General features: G+C 38.3%; 4 protein-coding genes and 1 pseudogene across 4 annotated transcripts; 3 read left to right on the top strand and 2 right to left on the bottom strand.

The window, feature by feature from the left end:
- Nucleotides 1–454: 454 nt before the first annotated feature.
- LOC103951255 (chlorophyll a-b binding protein of LHCII type 1) lies at nt 455–1613 on the bottom strand. Its single transcript, XM_048582226.1, has one exon. It carries the CDS (start codon nt 1338–1340, stop codon nt 546–548), a length of 795 nt encoding a protein of 264 aa, XP_048438183.1. The 5' UTR covers nt 1341–1613; the 3' UTR covers nt 455–545.
- A 1433-nt stretch (nt 1614–3046) lies between these two features.
- Nucleotides 3047–4091, top strand: LOC125476335 (chlorophyll a-b binding protein of LHCII type 1-like). The gene has a single exon (XM_048582224.1). It carries the CDS (start codon nt 3116–3118, stop codon nt 3911–3913), a length of 798 nt encoding a protein of 265 aa, XP_048438181.1. The 5' UTR covers nt 3047–3115; the 3' UTR covers nt 3914–4091.
- Nucleotides 4092–4872: 781 nt separating this feature from the next.
- Nucleotides 4873–6268, top strand: LOC125476336. The gene is made up of 2 exons (XM_048582225.1): nt 4873–5298; nt 5409–6268. Exons 1-2 carry the CDS (start codon nt 5239–5241, stop codon nt 6078–6080), a joined length of 732 nt encoding a protein of 243 aa, XP_048438182.1. The 5' UTR covers nt 4873–5238; the 3' UTR covers nt 6081–6268.
- On the bottom strand, nt 6244–10558 carry LOC125476334 (LRR receptor-like serine/threonine-protein kinase FLS2). The gene is given in 5 exon segments (XM_048582223.1): nt 6244–6871; nt 7167–7199; nt 7202–8849; nt 8851–9035; nt 9038–10558. Coding segments are annotated over 5 exon segments (3471 nt in total). The 5' UTR covers nt 10302–10558; the 3' UTR covers nt 6244–6530.
- Nucleotides 10559–14911: 4353 nt separating this feature from the next.
- LOC125476425 lies at nt 14912–16328 on the top strand (annotated as a pseudogene).
- Nucleotides 16329–19552: the final 3224 nt, after the last annotated feature.

Genomic DNA, 19552 nt, shown 5'->3' with positions numbered 1-19552 from the left:
TTAAAATAACCGAGCTCGCACTGCACGTAAACTTTTTATTCGGATCCTGCCGGCACATATTTGATCAACTGTCATTTGTCACTCAGTTTAATCTGTTTGAATTAAATTCAACACTCAAACTGGCATGTTCATTTACGATTCACATTTTAAGGATTTGACATGAAGAACAAAGTGTTGGTTGTCATCTATCTTATGCACTTTCCCTTCTTCATTATTTGGATTTCAAACCAGTAGTATAAGATAAACTTACACGGGTGAGATTAACACTCGAACTAATATGTGTCAATACTAAATGTTTGTATTTGTATATGCTCAAGAAAAATCGTTGTTCCAATAAAGGAATAGATTGAGTTCTATCGAGGTTTTTTGAAATAAAAAATTCCAGTTTGGAGGAAAGATTTTAGGTGGATCTGAACCATGTAATCTCTTAATTTCAGACACATATTGTAGCACATAGTTCAAATTATTGTTGTCCATATTACTTGGTACCAAATTTACATCACCGACAACAATACAAACAAAAGTACAAAACAACTCCTGAGCTCTCACTTTCCGGGAACAAAGTTTGTGGCGTAGTTCCAGGCATTGTTGGCGACTGGGTCGGCGAGGTGGTCGGCAAGGTTCTCCAAAGGTCCCTTTCCGGTGACGATGGCCTGGACAAAGAATCCGAACATGGAGAACATGGCCAACCTTCCATTCTTGAGCTCCTTCACCTTGAGCTCGGCAAAGGCTTCTGGGTCGTCAGCAAGGCCCAAGGGGTCGAAGCTTCCGCCGGGGTAAAGGGGGTCGGTCACCTCTCCGAGGGGTCCGCCGGCAATTCTGTATCCCTCAACTGCTCCCATCAACACAACTTGGGTAGCCCAGATGGCCAAGATGCTCTGTGCATGGACCAAGCTAGGGTTTCCCAAGTAGTCGAGACCGCCCTCGCTGAAGATCTGGGCTCCGGCCTTGAACCACACAGCCTCGCCGAACTTGACACCGTTGCGGGACAAGAGCTCGGGGAAAACGCATCCAAGAGCTCCGAGCATGGCCCATCTGGAGTGGATCACTTCGAGCTCACGGTTCTTGGCGAAGGTCTCTGGGTCAGCTGAGAGTCCAGCGGTGTCCCAGCCGTAGTCACCGGGGAACTCGCCCTTGAGGTAGCTTGGGGGTTCACCGGAGAATGGGCCCAAGTATTTGACTCTGTCAGGGCCATACCAAGGGCTGCCAGAGGAAACTTGTTTGGTAGCAGTTTTCCTCATGGACACTCTTCCGTTTCCGAAAAGCTCGGTGGCTCCAGGGGAAAGTTGTACGGCTTTGCCGGCGAAGGTTGGTGAAGAGAGAGCCATGGAAGCAGCCATTGCAAAACTAATGTGATTCAAGTAGAAGGAAAAAACAGTTGAGGGAAGAGAGGATGATGGGTGGTTGTGACTGACTTCATGGCCTATATAGATCAGTGCCCTTATCCTAGAAAATCAACATCTTAATTCTCATTGGTTGTGAGATTTTGATGGTCGATTTTCCTTGTCTAGTTGGCACCCTCTACCACCAGTACCAACAGTCGTTGGATTATACAGTTTGGAATTTGAGACCTTAGTGACCGGAAATTTGAGTTTTAGTTTGTGCGAATGAGGAATCGAAGTCCTTGATTTATGTGACGAGGTAGGCCAGCAGAAGAAGTTAATAAAACCGTCAGATTCAATTTGAATGGTCTAAATTAGCTGATTGATTCGTAGTGGATCTCTGTCCAGTGTTTGAAAAATCTAAAGACAATAATGCATGGGCACCACTAGTTTGTCCAATCCAACATTGCCAATTGTTCCAATTGGATAGGCTTTCTGTGCTTGGAGATGGTAGAGGATTTCCTCTGTAGGACCAAACCCTAATTCTACCATGCAAATGTACACCTACGTGTTTCCAAATTCTGGACCTCTCAGAATATTGCTGCATTGCTAGCCATGAATTTCATGAATGAAGCCACTTCCAATGGCTGCCAATCAACTAGCCAAATTAATAAGAAAATAAAAAATAAAAACTAGTCAAATTATATGTTTCTACAGCCAGCTGCAGAATTTTCACGATAACCCTTTGTTCTGAAATCATGTTTCGTACTTTAATAGGAGACAACTTCACATTGTATGTATTTTTTTTCAAAATAAGATCTCACATCCATCGGTCATAGACTCATATTAGATAAAATACTATATAAACATATATGATATTTTCACTTGTAATATCAACGAAGTCATTTGTGATAAAACTTATACCTAATAATAGGTGATTAAACTAAGACAATATCAATAATATTAAATGAATACTGACCGACCAGACTCTCAAAAAAAATACCGTTAGTTTTGGTATAATGCCTGCATCCAAAGTTTAATCCGGTTCGTGAAAATAAGTTGGGAAGTGGACCAAGATTATCACAAAGATTTTTTCTTCTTCTGCAGAGATATTTTTCTCTCACACCCTCTGCCTACCACTCGATTTTTCATTAACCTTTTTCTGAAGGATGAAAATTATTAACCATATAATTAACCCTAACATATTCGACAGACGTTGATAAGGCATTCTAACGACGCCCATCTGTAACACTCTAGCGATATTATTTACTTTTTTTTACAATTTTATTTTACCATAATTCATACTATATCTTATCGAATGCATCAATGTATCAAATTTTTTTTCAATGTGATCGAAACATGAGTTAGTAAACTACGTGTTTTTATACAAATAATTAAATATTTATATAAAAAATTAAGAATTTAAAAGTGCAACTTTTCATTATATATAACGCATAATATACTACCCGTCCGTGTTTCGGAAAGTAAAAAATTTCTCCAACGTACCAGCTTCCAGATTTTTTTCAAGATTGTTCGAGAGAGTGTCAGTGGCACATTGGTTATAAGCCAGGGATTGAATTTGAGGACGTGGTGGATTACAGAGACAGACATGTGGCAAACGAAAACAAGAGAAAAATCTTGGCAGTCCAATGAGATTAAAGCTTTAGATAGCATAAGATAAATGGCTTCGATAGGAAACGCACCATAAATACGTACCAAATTAACTTCACCAACCATCAATCACCACTCTCAAACTTCAACCATCGATCAAGCCTCAATTTTCTCTCTCAACCATGGCTGCTTCCACAATGGCTCTCTCCTCCCCAACCTTCGCCGGCAAAGCCGTGCAACTTTCCCCGGGAGCCACTGAGCTTTTCGGAAACGGAAGAGTTTCCATGAGGAAAACTGCTACCAAACAAGTTTCCTCTGGCAGCCCTTGGTACGGCCCTGACAGAGTCAAATACTTGGGCCCATTCTCCGGTGAGCCCCCAAGCTACCTCAAGGGCGAGTTCCCCGGTGACTACGGCTGGGACACCGCTGGACTCTCAGCCGACCCAGAGACCTTCGCCAAGAACCGTGAGCTTGAGGTGATCCACTCCAGATGGGCCATGCTCGGAGCTCTTGGATGCGTTTTCCCCGAGCTCTTGTCCCGCAACGGTGTCAAGTTCGGTGAGGCTGTGTGGTTCAAGGCCGGAGCCCAGATCTTCAGCGAGGGCGGTCTCGACTACTTGGGAAACCCTAGCTTGGTCCATGCACAGAGCATCTTGGCCATCTGGGCTACCCAAGTTGTGTTGATGGGAGCAGTTGAGGGATACAGAATCGCCGGCGGACCCCTCGGAGAGGTGACCGACCCCATTTACCCCGGCGGAAGCTTCGACCCCTTGGGCCTTGCTGACGACCCAGAAGCCTTTGCCGAGCTCAAGGTGAAGGAGCTCAAGAATGGAAGGTTGGCCATGTTCTCCATGTTCGGATTCTTTGTCCAGGCCATCGTCACCGGAAAGGGACCATTGGAGAATCTTGCCGACCACCTTGCAGACCCAGTTGCCAACAATGCCTGGAACTACGCCACAAACTTTGTACCCGGAAAGTGATTGAGAGTATGAGAAGTGTTGAAGAAATGTTGTGAATCCCTTTAATTGAGTGTGGATTTGAGTGGGGAAAATTTGTTCATGTTGTAGATTGTTGGGCGAACCCTAGTGCATAAAAATGTGAATTATCTATTTATGTGATGCTGAATTTTGAATGGAGTAAATTTCTAATTTGTTTCAACATTTGTCAATTTATCTGCCATTTGTTTATTTGGAGGATATTCTAAACTAATTTAAGTTACAACATTCGAGCAAATGCGGTTTAAGTTACTAGTTGGCTAGTACAATGTAACTTGCTCCTTACTCTTGTCTCCACCTGGATTAATGTAGTTTAAGATAACGCATTCTGCAATTACGTTTATGCATTATAGTGTGAGTTTGATTCCACTGATTTTCATTATCTTAACAATTTATTATCTAATTCACTAATGCTACCGTCGTTCTAAAAATGAAAAAAAAAGTTAAAATATCCTCTTGGAAAAAAAATCTTACTGTACTGTTATTGTTAAGTGATTTGGAGCAGAGGTACATTAAAAGGAGGATAATGTTAAGGAGACTAAATTTGTAAACAAAATTTGCAAATTAAATGATGTGTCACCAATAAGAATGAATATATTTAGCAACAGCTAAGTAATAAACTAATTATTAACTTCTATGTCCTTTAATTTTAAAATTTTGTCTACCTCCCTAACATTACCATTTAATTAGTTGCGATTACATTTTTTCTATGGATATTGTCAGGAAGACTATATTTTCTAAACTACATTAAATAGGAAGATATTTTTTAATGTGCTAGGAATACAGCTCACAATACAAAGTGACTTTATAATTGGTTATAGAAACTTAAAAAAAAAAAAAAAATTAATCAATTGTACTATAACACTTCGAATTTCTGCTCGTGTTCTTGACACCCTAAAAATTTTCGAAACCTGCTGCTGGTGTGGAAGTCAGACTTGTGGGCAGGAGGACAATGAAATGCCTCTGTGAGTATTTTTGACCTCTAGAAGGGGTGGATAACCGTGACTTGCCACCTGTTGTATTTGAGAGATGATACAAAGGTAATTTACAAATTTTAGGCTGCCTAGCAATTTTTTTTATTTTTTTATTTTAAGGAAAACTAATAAAAAAATGTTTGAAAACTTTGAGTTTTAATGATAAGAACAAAATAAAGGGTAAAGTGAATAGTATTAGGTTTGACTTTTTAGTGTAAAAATATAATTTTTCGTTAGTAAACAGTATCGTGGGCTTTTCATTAGAACTCATTTTTTTTTTATTTATCGGTACTATATAAGCTATCAAGTGTGAACCCTCTGAAACACAAGTCAAACATGAAAGATGGACGGTCACCAGCGTCTCTGCACTCCAATTTCTTCTCCTCCCTGAAACAGGTTCATCTATTTCTCTGTTTCCAAATTTTTTTAAATTAATTTATGGATTTAGTTTAGTGTGTTTCTTGGTCTTGAATTTTTTTTTCTTTTCTTGGTATTTAATTCCATAGGTTGAGAAGAGACTGAAATTAGAGAACCTAGAAAAAAAATCCAGTATTTCACCATCACCATTGTTACAAAGCAACAAGCTTTTAACAGAAGAGGAATCACTAAGCTCACCATTATATCTCCCCTTTCACCAGTCCAATAACAACAACAATCAGAGCTTAAACGCATTGCAAGAGAGTGGTGAACCTCCAGAAGCATTCCTCTCATGCTCCCTACTTTTCCCACCAACCCAACAAAACCCACCTCAAACGAGTGCCCTGCATCAACCCGAAACCATCAATGACACCGAAAATTATGCAACCGGCGATATTGGAGAGTTAATTGAACTCTTGGGTTTGTCTAATTGTGAAGGAGGAGAGGAAGAAAGGGGTGATTGTTGTGGTGGTGGTAGCGGCATTGGTGGTGGTTCTTGTCGTTGTCAAGGCGGGTTTTATGAGAAGATTGTCGGGGTGAAGGGGCCGAAGTGTGGGAAAGAAATGGAAAGGTTGGAGGGTTGGATTAAGTGCTTTATGAATGGTGGTGGGGAGGGGAGTATTGAACCTTTCAGGTTGGCACATTTGCTTTTGGGAAAAGCTGCTTTTGTTTCTGATGGTGCTGATCATGGTTTTGGAGGCTTGGAATTCCCTTCGACTGTTGGGGATTTTTTGGTCAAAGATCCTCCCCCAACAGATTGATCAAGGCACCGAAACTTTACTCTCTGTCTTTAACTGTAAAAATTTCTGCATAAATCTAAATTTCTTAGCATAAAGTAATGTAATTCGTTTTTCCTAACTGTTGTTTACATGTATTCATAATTTTATGGTTTATGCAACAATTAAGTGAAAGATCCAATCTTTCTTCATCAAATTCGGTTGTTTTTCAATCTTTCAACCCAATTTTTATTGGCAAATGTTCTTTTGGCATCCAAGTGACTGCCATACTTCAAATGGAATTTAATACATCAGAGTTCGATTCTACAAAACATTGTGAAACTTGAATATATCTGTGGAACATATAAGAAATTTATATGTTTCATTGCACAAAAACTATTGCACGATGAGACAACGTTATTCTTCCTATCTTCCATCGCTGAAACTGATTCAACATTTATTGAACTGTGAAATGTAATCACCATGGTGGTTGTACTATGCTTCCCTTTTCAGCTTCAGAAGGGCGGTCAACACCTCATTCATGTTAGGTCGGTTGTCAGGATCCGGGTTGGTGCAAAGCAAGGCTATCTTAAGTAGCTCTTCTGCAATTTTCTCCCCTTCCGTTGAGATATTTGAAGCTAGCATAGGGTCCAGAACTTGAAGAAGTGTCCTTCTTCCATTTGCAACGGCTTTCTCCACAAGTTGAGACAAGCTCACTGGCAGCCCATTCTCTTCCATAAGTCCTGTTGGTCTTTTCTTTGTCAGCAGCTCCATCACTATTATACCAAAGCTGAATAAGTCGACCTTAGTTGTGATTTTCCTCATATATGCAAATTCTGCAGATGCATGTTTTAAGCCGGTGAGTACCATGGAAAGCGATAACATTGTATTTTGAGACATATTAAAGTTGGAATTTAGAGCAAGACTAAAAAAAGGAGAAAGAGAGATGAATGTATTTGCTTTGAATATTAGTTTCAGAAATTGAAAAGAAAAGTCTGGTGTAAGTTGTTTCCAACCGATTGACTGCATATTTGCATGAACACTATCAGCATATAAAATATAAGCAATGGAGATGAGTTATAACTTTCATTGTTTAAGGTTGGAATTTAGGGCAAGACTAAAAAAGGTCACCTGGTGCCAGGTAGCCAATTGTTCCTTGGAAGCTGATGCTGAGGAAAGGCTACTCCCGTCCTGGAGATGAACACCCAACATTCTAGCCGTCCCGAAATCACTCACATGGGCCACCCAGTCATCATCCAACAATATGTTAGAAGGCTTCAAGTCACAATGAACAATCGGAAAATCATAACCCGAATGCAGGTAATCCAGTCCGCTTGCTATCGAAATCAAAATGTTGGTTCTCTCAGATAATGTGCATTTCCAATTATTCAACTCATCTTCATGTATAATGCTGTCCAGGTTCCCGTTCTTCATGTACGTCAGGACCAAGGCCTTTAACTTCATGCTCTCCCATGCATAACCGAGTACCTTCACCAAATTCCTATGCCGTAGTTGGGACAGTGTCTTGATTTCTCTATTGAAGCATTTATCAGACTCGACAGAGAACTGGTACTGCAGATTCAATCTCTTTATGGCTACCATCTGCCCATCTTCTAGTTCACCCTTGTACACAGTGCTCAAATTGCTTGCACCTATAATATTATCTTTGCTGAAGGAACCGGTGGCATTTTCTAAATCCTTTTGATCAAACCTCTTGAGGGTCAATGCTGAAGCATACTCATATTCTGGATCCTCAAGCTTTTCTGGTCTACGTGAGTTGGTGAAGCGGCGGAGGATGTGAATACTGAGCACTAGAACCAGAAGTAGAGAAGCAGATCCAAGCACCAACAGGATAAACTTGGTTTTCTTGGACAGCCGGTGTGAACTTTTCTTGCATATCTTGAGAAATTTGTTACCACAGAGATCTGGGTTCCCCATCAAGCTGGACACATTCATTTTTTTGAATATTCCACTGTCTGGAACATGGCCTTGAAGTCGATTGAAAGAGACATTTAAGTGCTTCAAGCTGGAAAGATTGGCAAAGTTCTCAGGGATAATGCCCCTCAGATAATTTTGAGAAAGGTCAAGGGAACTAAGATGCTTCAGATTTGATAACTTTTCCGGGATTTCACCATCTAAGTTGTTCCTTGAAAGATTCAAGCTTGTGAGGATGTCCATCTGAGCAAAAGCCTCAACTGGAATTGAACCAGAAAGTTTGTTCGCCGATAGATCAAAAGAGAACAAGTTCTTGCAGCCTTCTATTGTTCTGGGAATGATTCCAGAGAGATTATTGTTGGAAATGTCAATGGCTTGTACCATTTCCAACTTACCAAGCTCATCCGGAATGGTGCCATCCAAGAAATTGTATGAGAAGTTCAGATATATCTGCATGCTTCTCATGCTTGAGACCGCTGATCCAGGAATGGATCCCGAGAGACGGTTGTGAGAGAGATCCAGGGTTGTCAGCCGATTAAGGTGAGCCATGCTTTTTGGAATGGAACCATTGAGCATATTATGCCCGAGGTTTAAGTATGAAAGCAACTCAAGTTTTGACACAGAATCTGGAATTGGACCCATCAGTTTATTGTGTTGCAACTGAAGATTGGTTAGCTGTTTCAGTTTAAAAATTTCCTCAGGTATGGCTCCTTCTAAAGCATTGTCGTGCAGGGAAAGGCCTTGGAGCTGAGAGAGCTTAGATAACTGTGGTGGAACTGGACCCGAAAAGCTATTCTCAGCAAGTGAAAGGAGGATAAGTTGGCTTAATTGGCCAATTTCTGGTGGAATTGGCCCGACAAATGAATTTGAGACGGCATTAAATAAGCCTGAGATTTGAGAGTTTTCCAATTCCTGGCTTCAGCAAACCGCTAAAGTTGTTCATGGCCAAATCTAGAGTTTTTAGGCTTGTACAATTGAAGAGGTCATCTGGGATTTCTCCATACAGTTTATTTGATCCAAACGAAAGGAAAGTAAGATTTGGTAACTGCCCCAGCCCCTGTGGAATTTTCCTGTTATTCTGTTGTAAGCTAAGCTTATAACTAAAAGATGTGTACAATTGGTGATACTTGATGGAATGGATCCCTCAAGAAAGTTGCTGTTCATGGTCAGGTTTTTCAGATTATAAAGCAACCCGATATTTGATGGAAGCTCCCCGGTTAGGAAATTGATGCCCATTGACAAATATGTTAGATTTGTCAGGCTTGTCAAGGATGAAGGGATCTCACCGGTGAACTTGTTGGAATGCAGGGTCAGTACTTGCAATGATCTTAAAGATTCAATCTCGGCTGGTATTGTTCCGGTTAACTCATTCTGTGAAAGTCCTAAATGGGTTAAGGACGTCAACTGAAAAATGGAAAGTGGGATTGTGGAATTTAGCCTATTGTTGTACAATCTCAATGTTTCTAAGTTGAGCAAATCTCCAAGTTCAAAAGGAATGCCTCCGGTGAACTGATTCTCATAGAGTTCAAGATTAACAAGCTTCTTACAACGACCTAGTTCACTAGGGATATTCCCGAAAAAGGAATTCTCAAGCAAGAGAAGCATTTCTAAATTTGACATATTCCCTAGCTCTCTGGGCATTACACCTGACAACTGGTTTTGACTTAAATCTAGAGCTTTCAAAACTCTCAACCTACCAATGGAAGCAGGTATTGAGCCTACCAAGTTGTTGTGATACACCGCGAAGAACTGAAGATTAACAAGATTTCCTATGTTTGATGGGATTTTTCCGGTGAGATTATTAGAATTGGCACCAAACTGTGACAGGTTTTTGCAGTTGCAAATGCTCTCCGGGATGCTTCCAGTTAAAGAGTTATCACCTAAATCTAATGCCTGAAGACTTCCAAGGTTGCCTAGCTCCGGCGGAATTGGACCCAAAAGAGCATTTTGATACAAAATAAGTTCAGAGAGTTGGGAGCAAAGCCCCAGCTCAGCTGGAATATGTCCAGTGAATGAATTTAAAGTTAAATCAAGAACCTGGAGGCCTGAGATGTTTCCGAGGAACGGTGATATCTGACCGCTGAGCTGCTTGTCATACATGGAAATCGAAATGACACGATTTGTGGAAGGGCCACAGGCAACACCAGACCAATTGCAGTGATGGTTTGCATCTGTCCAGTCTGCAAGTGCTCCATTGGGGTCAGCATCGATGGATTTCTTGAATTCATGCAAGGCCTCAACTTCAACCTCCAAGCTTGGCTGAGCCGAAAGAACAGTAAGTAGAGCAGAACAGAGTAAGACTATGACCAAACTTAACCTCTGAGACACCATTTTTGTAGCAGATAAGCTTTCAAGTGAGGATAATGCCTTTTATATACAAGCTTTTCGACTAATCAGTGCCCCCCACAATTAATTAAGTGAACTTTGTTAAACTACATATGATCAAAGGAAGGAAGACAAAAAGATTGTGATTCTTTGAATCATGCAAAGAATGTACAATTTGACTTTGAAGTTTGAACTCAACCCAGTTGGACCAAACCCTACCACCAGCCTCTCTACTTGTACACTAAGAAAGTATATAAATCCGAAAAGGCTAGCTGCCTACCCACGTGTTTACTTATCAGGAAGTATATATATCCGGAAAGGCTAGCTCACTACCACGCAAAATCTGAGATATTTCGCATGTTTACTTTTCTGGAATTAACATTCGAATTATTACCTATTTACTAGCACATGAGGGTCATAATTATTTTGATTCTTGACTCTCCACGTGTTTACCAACATATTTGAAATATTAAGTATATGGATTCTACAATATAAACTGTAATTCATTACCTGAGTAAACATGGCCAAAATTTACCGACTTTCTAAATTCATGATTTCCTTCGTTTCAACTTTCAAGTAAGGAAACATGTGAAACTTTCATACCAAATTAAGTTTGACAAATCTGGTTGACAGTACTCCCCTTTCGTTCTGGCACTCGAATACAAGACTGTAGGGCCTCTTGTGATTGGGACTCTAGTGGGAGTCTAAATTCCCAATTCTATAAACTGAGCAGATTATGGTTCTGAGTGTGTCGTGCCAAACGCGGTTTCGACCAAACACCGTGTGCGCATTGTGCACAACTAGCATATAAAAGCCAAAGTAATTAGAAGTTGCGTTTTATTAATTGGTTGGTGAATTGGTGTGCTGAAAAGACTAGTACAAGTACATATACAGTCACGGACGGTGGATTTAAGCCTAGCTGAAGCAAGTGATGGTTGGATTATTGAAGATTGAGATTCCCTCAAGATTTGTTAAGGAGGTTAATTAAGCCTGCATGCTGCAAAATGTACTGTTTTTTATACAAGTCATAGTCCTAGGTAATCTAATTTACGAGAAGAGATTGAAACTCGGATGCAAATGGTAGAAGCACTGTCCTGACCAAACAATATTGACGGGCCAAATAGTGATTATACGACTAGAGGAGTACATTTTTTCCAAACATCCTCATCACTAGAAGAACCAAACCAGTCAATTTGCCAATAGAAAAACAGCTACCAGCGTCTTTCATGTCAATCCTCTCCTCCAGCAACTCTGCAGAACAAGGTAGAGCTAATCCTATGGTGGATGATATGCAATCCCTCCTGCTCACGGTTCTGTCCCAAGTAAATCAGCATCCACAACTTCAACTACTGCATTACCTCGAATTAAAGAATTTGCAATCCATTGCTTTAAATTCATTTCGCCAACAAACATCTCATCCGTTGGCCTCCAATTTATAAATAACATCATACACACACACACACACACATATCATCACAGTAACAACTCAAAGTTTTATTGTTTCTCTGTGATCACCAGAGGCGTAACCACCTGTTCTTGCAACTGGTTGCAGTGCATGCAGGCTATCCCAACCGTATACATGCCACAGTTCCAAAACATTCTCTCTTATAATTAGCTATCTTAAAAAGGAACACAAATTCGGATGCTTATTTCCCATCTCTTTCCACCGACTCTCCAAATCTGCTCAGATTCTCTTTATAAATGAGATAGCTTGAAGCCTTGAACAAGTAATTAATTTCACGTATCAATATAATCCTAAGCATTATCTATGATTGCACTAGTTTTAAAGAAAAAAGGGCAAAACCTCATGAAAAATTGGACCCTTTGGTTCTTGTAATATCTAGTAACCGATAAAAACAGCTGTATGACCAAGAAAAAAAAAACAATGAAACTGTGCTGCAGGTGGCCTCAAATTAATCACTGTCATGCCAAACTTCATGCAATCTGGACTAAGTGGAGCACATCATGTTGTAACTTATACAAGTAACTCATCTCCCCTCTATATGAATTCCATCACAGAGTTAGACTAGCTCACATAGTACAGCAAAAACGGCTGAGTTAGCTCTGCCATGTCCTATTTTTTCTCTTCTTCTTCTGTTCTTCTCAGGTAAGATCGAGATTCTTCCATTTGATCTTAAGCGGCAAAACTAGTTTTTCCTTTTTATTTTCATAACTCTGCGCAGCATTTTACATTTGTAAACTTTGCCCTTTTCCTATAATTTTCATAAAGCTACATTTTCGTCGCTGTATTTTCAATTGCAATGAATTTGGTCCATGCTCCAACCTTTTTCCAGTTTGAGTACATCCGTCAACTTCTGTTGATTTCTTGTATGAAATCCGTCAAAATTACCTCCGATCTACAAAGAATTAACGGAGTTGACGAATACCAAATTGGATGTACCTGAAAATCAAAGGACGAAAGTGCAACTTTGTGAAGGGACTAAAAAGGTATTTTGGCCAAACTAATAATTATAATCCTCTCTCGCCAAAATAGCCTAATTATATATAATCCATGACTTCAGTATTTTTGCATGAGTGATTTCAATGCTGGTGAATGCACAGGTAAGCCAGCATGAAAACCATATTTTCATAACAATCAACAAATTCTTAGATTAATTTAATTGAAAATATGACTTTAGCCCTTGAAATTTAATTTATTCTACATAAAACCCGACATAAGTTTTTTATTCAAATAAAACTCATTGACTAGATTCCATATCAGCAAACTCATTAATTATATTTGATTTACACAATTAATTCCATACAAATTGTAAGGGAGAATTAATGATTTTACAAAAATAAAAAAATAATAAATTCATTGCCCTAATATATAATAACAATAAAACATGCCTAATAAATGTGGTAATACATGCTTAGTTAAGTCAATAAAATTATATTTTACATATAAATGTAGGTAAATTATTTCACACACACATATATATCAACAACAAAAAATGCCTGATATACAAAAAAAAATTCATGCAAAATAATTTACCTACATAATAAAGCAAACCTAATATATGCAAAATAATATACCTACATAAAAAAAATGTTATTATTTTATTCAATACTAGTTTACCTATTATTTTGTACATATAATAATAAAATGTGCCCAATATATATGATGATACATACAAAATAAAATACCTACAGAATGAAGATATGTTATTTGATTCAAAATTAATTTACTTACAAAATAAAGCAATTGTATTTTATTCAAGATTAATTTACCTACTATTTGTACATATATATCTTATAATAATAAAATATGCCAAATATATGTAATAATACATGGAAAATAAATTATCTACAAAATAAAAGAATGTTATTTGATGCGATACTACAAAATATATGTTATTTTCTCATCATAAATTTAAATATAGGTAGATTGATTAGTTTAATATGTTTGATTATATATGTAGTATTGTGCATGTCACATCCCAATCTCGACTCTGCCGTAGCACGATATTGTCCGTTTTGGGCCACGCCTTCATGATTTTGTTTCTGGGAACTCATACGAGAACTTCCTAGTGGGTCACTCATCCTAGGATTGCTCTAGTTCGAACTCGCTTAACTTCGGAGTTCCGATGGAATCCGAAACCAGTGAGTCCCCAAAAGGCCTCGTTCTATAGGGAGGTGGGCATGTACATATAAGGCACATCACCCCTTCTCCGTTGGTCGATGTGGGATGTTACAATCCACCCCCCTTAGGGGCCTGACATCCTCGTTGGCACACTCGCACCGAACGACAAAGTAGCTTTAATACCATTCTGTCACATCCGAATCTCGACTCCGCCGTAACATGATATTGTCCGCTTTGGGCCACACCCTCACAGTTTTCTTTCTAGGAATTCACACGAGAACTTCCCAGTGGATCACTCACCCTAGGACTGCCCGAACTCGCTTAATTACTTCGAAGTTTCGATGGAATCCGAAGCCAGTGAGTCCCCAAAATGCCTCGTGCTTCAGGGAGGTGGGCATGTACATATAAGGCACATCACGCCCTCTCCGTTGGTCGATGTGGGATGTTGACTAGAGTCGAGATGTGTTGGTCGTCACGATATTATCCGCTTTGGGCCATGCCCTCATGGTTTTGTTTCTAGAGAACTTCCTAGTGGGTCACCCATCCTATGATTGCTCTCATCCGAACTCGCTTAACTTCGGAGTTCCGATGGAATCTGAAGCCAGTGAGACCTCAAAAGGCCTCATGTTATAGGGAAGTGGGTATGTATATATAAGGCACATCACATTCTCTCCGTTGGTTGATGTAGGATGTTACAATGTATATATATATGTGTGTGTGTGTGTGTGTGTGTGTGTGTGTGTGAACGTATAGTAGTATTATATATAGGTAAACTATATATATATATATATATATATATAGTACTACTATACGTTCATATAGGTAAACTATATATGTACACACACGCACACACACGCACATATGTATATATTGTAGATATTTTGTAATAATAGGTTAATTACTTCTATACTTGACAGTCATTTTTAAATTTGGATTTTATTTGAATGTTTATAACTAGGTGATTTTTTGTCTAGAAAATAAGAGTTACAAGGATCTATATCTAAAGAATCCTTAATTTAATTAATCTGCATGGTGTGTGGCAAATCCTGCAGCACAACAAGAAACCCTACATTGAGCAGCGGATTATGCATGCAGTTACGTAGACTGGAGCCCAACGGTGAAAGGCGGCTTTTGCTTTTATCCAGATACACCAGTGCTCCATTCCTCAGATGCCATGAATGCTTGCTACCAAAAGATGGGAAGAAACCAATGGAATTGCAATTTTACCAACACTGGTCTCATTTCCTTGACAGATAAAAGTAGGCCATTTCAATTTCACATTATTTAATATAGACAATTATAAATAGTTTAGTTTGTTTCAATTTTAGAACCTTCTTTCCAACAAATTAATTAAACATTTTGGGGCTATACCATTTTTACAGGTTAATTACTAGGCCAGCTGAGTATTTACGAGTGGTATGTGTCTATAATAATTTTTGCATTTGGACACTTCTCAACTCCTCTCAAATAAGTCGGTCGTTTCTCTCCAAATCATAGTTGGACATACTATAAAACTTTAAAAAATTAAGAATGCATAAAGAAAAATTTATTAAAACCTTAAAAATTAAAATTTATGCACACATATCAAACTGTGATTGACATGTAAAGTAAGAAGAGCCCAGTATTTTCCATTACATTCACTGCAAAATATTTGTTTAACTTCATTTTTGTGCTTTCCTATCCCTTATTATTTGGCAGGAGGATCAGGACCTCCACTGCCACAGAGAAAGGAGGTAATTAATCAAAATCTAATTTCTCCCACCCAAAAACATAACTCGTTTAATCCAAAATCTCAAATCGATGAAATCATTCAGATCAGTTGAAGATGTTTTTTTTGGTGTGTGGCTAAGCCAGGAATCCCAGACTCTGCATTGCAAGAAATCATAGACTTCAGTTGTGGAATATCGAAAGATTGCAGCAAGATACAAAAGCATGGTTCATGTCTTTTTGCCAAATACACTGATAAGCCATGCCTCAATTGCCATGAATCTTTACCATAAGGCCGACGGATACTACAACTGCGACTTCAATGGCGCTGGCCTCGTCGTCGTGACGAATCCACGTAAGCCAATTTGTTTACTATAACACACTGCATAATCTAATGTTTTTGTTTTCCTTTACCTCAATGCTATGATTCTAACAAAATGTGCTTTTAGTTGAAGTGTTGAAATCCAGAGGCAGAGATGCTTAAACTTGGCTAGAATATGCAATTTCGTTAAAGTATGATGACTTCGTCACTTTCTCTTGGCTTGTATTTGTGATGAATTGCTTGACGGTTGATATTTATATGTAACGAGATTCGGTTGGAGTCAACTTAGTAATAAACACTGAGAAAAAAAAAGAAAAAGAAATAAGTAACACAAAATCAAAATAAATAATTAAACGAAGAAAGTTGTCACATCCTGGCCCGGACCTCCACCACATCCCGAGCTCGATTTCACCGTAGCACGATATTGTCCGCTTTGGGCCCCGACCACGCCCTCACGGTTTTATTTTTGGGAACTCACACGAGGCTCGATTTCACCGTAGCATGATATTGTCCGCTTTGGGCCCCGACCACGCCCTCAATGTTTTGTTTCTGGGAACTCACACAAGAACTTCTCAGTGGATCACCCATCCTAGGAATGCTCTCGCGCACTACTCGCTTAACTTCGAAGTTCTTACAGAACCCAAAGCCAGTGAACTCCCAAAAGCCCTCATGCTAGGTAGAGATGGGAATATACATATAAGGCTTACAAGATCCTACTCCCCCGAGCGATGTGGGATCTAACAATCCACCCCCCTTAGGGGCCTGACGTCCTCGTCGGTACACCTTCGGCCAAGGATTGGCTCTGATACTAAATTGTCACATCCCAACCTGAGCCCCACCCTCCTTAGGGGCCCGACGTCCTCGTCGACACACCTCCGACCAAGGATTGGCTATGATACCAAATTGTCACATCCCGACCCGGGCCCCCACCACATTCCGGGCTCGACTCCACCATAGTACGATATTGTCCGCTTTGGACCCCGACCACGCCCTCACGGTTTTATTTCTGAGAACTCACACGAGAACTTTCCAGTGGGTCATACATCCTAAGAATGCTCTCGTGCGCTACTCGCTTAACTTCAGAGTTCCTATGGAACCTGAAGCCAGTGAACTACCAAAAGGCCTCATGTTAGGTAGAGATGAGAATATTCATATAAGGCTTACATGATCCACTCCCCTGGACGATGTGAGATCTAACAAAAGTACTATATTTAAAGTCTAGTAATGTGATCAAGTGGCTTGTTATTATTCACTCATGCGCTTGAAGTTCTGTGTGCAATTTTCCTTTCAGGCTCATTCCCAATGTTGCTTTTATATAAAAAAAAAAATTTAAAAAAAAAAAAAAGTTTAGCAATGACTAATGAGAGTTAAAATTTCAAATTTCCATGACAAAATATGAAGTATTTTGATTGCGAGGTTAAGAAATTTCATTAAGAACATGATCAATTGAACATACATAAAATAAGCATGTCAAATGGGATACTTAGAGTAATCCAAAAGGCCAAATATGCACCAACTTCACAATTGCAAACTCATCAAAAGTGTAATACAATTCCTCAGCCATGGAGGACTGTTACTCCTAACCCTAAAGCCTTGCCACGAGGACTAAACGTAAAATGCGAGCCAAAGAACTAAAGCACCACGAAAAAAAGACCGCGCCATTTGCTGATGATTTTTGCTATTGTCAGTAAAGAAGTCCTTCCTTGAATCACCTCCAACAAACTCGAACATCCTAAAATCTTCACCTCATATTAGAACAATAGGTGCCGCTTTACTGCTTTAGGATTCGAGGTTCACAACCATAACCATAACAACTCTTCTCAAAAAAACAATAGAGTGACCACAATCACAAAGGCTCTTCTGAACAGAACTAGAGAATGACCACAACTAGAATGGAAAGGAAAAGAGAGAAGACATAAAAAAAGATTGTAACCAACCCTAAAACCAAAAGATGGGGGTCAACGGCTAGGATTGTTTCTTTGACAGTTTTTTTTTTTCTTAGAGAGAGAAAGGGGTTACGAGGTTAAAAGTAAAAGTTAAGAGCTAATTCGTTACAAGTTAAACTTAACAAACGGTATAGGTAGTCACTTAGTACTACCGTTGTCTGTATTTATTTTCATTTGTAAGCGAGATGTCTTAGATTCAATTCTCACCAAAGTCGAATTTAAATCACATTATTGCTAGCCCAAGGGAGACTAAGCTCACATTCTCTCCTTTAGTGTAGATAATAATAATAATAATAAAAGGTATAGGTATGTCTTGCTTGAAACTTGTAATTACATGACGGTCATTGTTTTGATTGTTTAATTTGAAGATCTAATTTTTTTTAAAAATAAAATTTCTTACCCAAAAACTCAAATTTGACTTATGATATCTCGCTTTGTGTATCTTGTAAATCAAGTTATATAACGTTGCCAAAAAAAAAGCTGAACATAGAGCAAACCTAATTTGTGCGAAGCCCCTTGAATTTTGTTTTTACTTCAAAAACCAATTATTAATATCATCCATCCAATCCGATCATTGTTTTCGTTGGTAAAGTGATGCGGATTTGGAAGCGCACACAGCAATAACAACAATTGCATGAAACAGACACACGTAGAAAGGGAGGAACTGCAAAAAAGTCTTGCTTCTTTAAAGAGCGATACTCAACAATAATATTACAAAAATCTTCTAAACCCTAAATTATATTTTGCAAATTAGAGAAAATAACTTAAAGCCTTAACAAGAAATAAAAATATATAAAAAAATACTTAATTTTCTTGTCTAATAAGTAACTATAAAAATAAAATAAAAAAAATAATTTATTAAAAATTAAGAAATAATATCTCGATTTGCCATGCATCATATAAAAAAAAATATCAAAGAGACTAAATTTATAGATAAAAATTTATGAATTGAATGATATGAAAGTTGATAATTGAGTTATTACTTAAGCCTTAATAAACATGCTCATTTTTATTGACGACAGGTGCATCATTTAGTTCATAAATTTCATCAATAAATTTAATTTTTCTAACATTATTCCATAAAAAATAAAAAAAAAGTATTAAAGAAATTTACTTTTAATGTTAAAGATATTTTTACTTTAAAAAATCATTTATGATACTATATATTTATAACATATTTTTATTTTTTTTTTGGTTAAAATTCAAAATTTTTAACTTCTTTCGTTAATATTTCTTAAAAATTCTTAAAAAAATTATGCATGATATGGGACTTTTGTCACTTCTGTCAATTCATGAAGTTGGGTGCGTGGTTAGAAAGTTATTGCCACTTGGCAGCCTATACTCTACACCAATTGACAAATTGACACATCCATCACCATCTTTTCGTCTTTTATGCACGTTGAGCTTGAGGGGTCGTGTTGACGTATTAATAAATACGTGAAAGGTATCACATGCAACTCAAAAACCAAAAGAAAACAACACATAAATACAAGGATAAGGATTGTCTGTCCTTTCATTTTTGGTACTTTTTTGTGTTCTCTTGTTTGTGTAGTTACGATTAAATTACGTTAACATTTTATATTACTATTCATTTTTGTCTTATTATCTGTATAAAAAAATATATAATATTAACGTAATTTAATCGTGATCACATAAAATAGGAGGGCACCGGAAGTGGGAGAGAAGACAATCCTTATCC

This window comes from the organism of the source record quoted next, unplaced genomic scaffold, assembly GCF_019419815.1.
Source record: "Pyrus x bretschneideri cultivar Hongxiangsu unplaced genomic scaffold, Pyrus_bretschneideri_v1 Contig19, whole genome shotgun sequence".
Classification (NCBI taxonomy): Eukaryota; Viridiplantae; Streptophyta; class Magnoliopsida; order Rosales; family Rosaceae; genus Pyrus; species Pyrus x bretschneideri.
The sequence above is the reverse complement of the archived record's forward strand: the minus strand, read 5'-3'. Positions and strand labels throughout refer to the sequence as shown.

Coding starts and splice junctions, on each gene's coding strand:
- LOC103951255 (XM_048582226.1), bottom strand. CDS start 1,340: ATGGCTGCTTCCATGGCTCTCTCTTCACCAACCTTCGCCGGCAAAGCC.
- LOC125476335 (XM_048582224.1), top strand. CDS start 3,116: ATGGCTGCTTCCACAATGGCTCTCTCCTCCCCAACCTTCGCCGGCAAA.
- LOC125476336 (XM_048582225.1), top strand. CDS start 5,239: ATGAAAGATGGACGGTCACCAGCGTCTCTGCACTCCAATTTCTTCTCC. Junction 5,299..5,408: donor TCTTCTCCTCCCTGAAACAG/GTTCATCTATTT, acceptor TTAATTCCATAG/GTTGAGAAGAGACTGAAATT.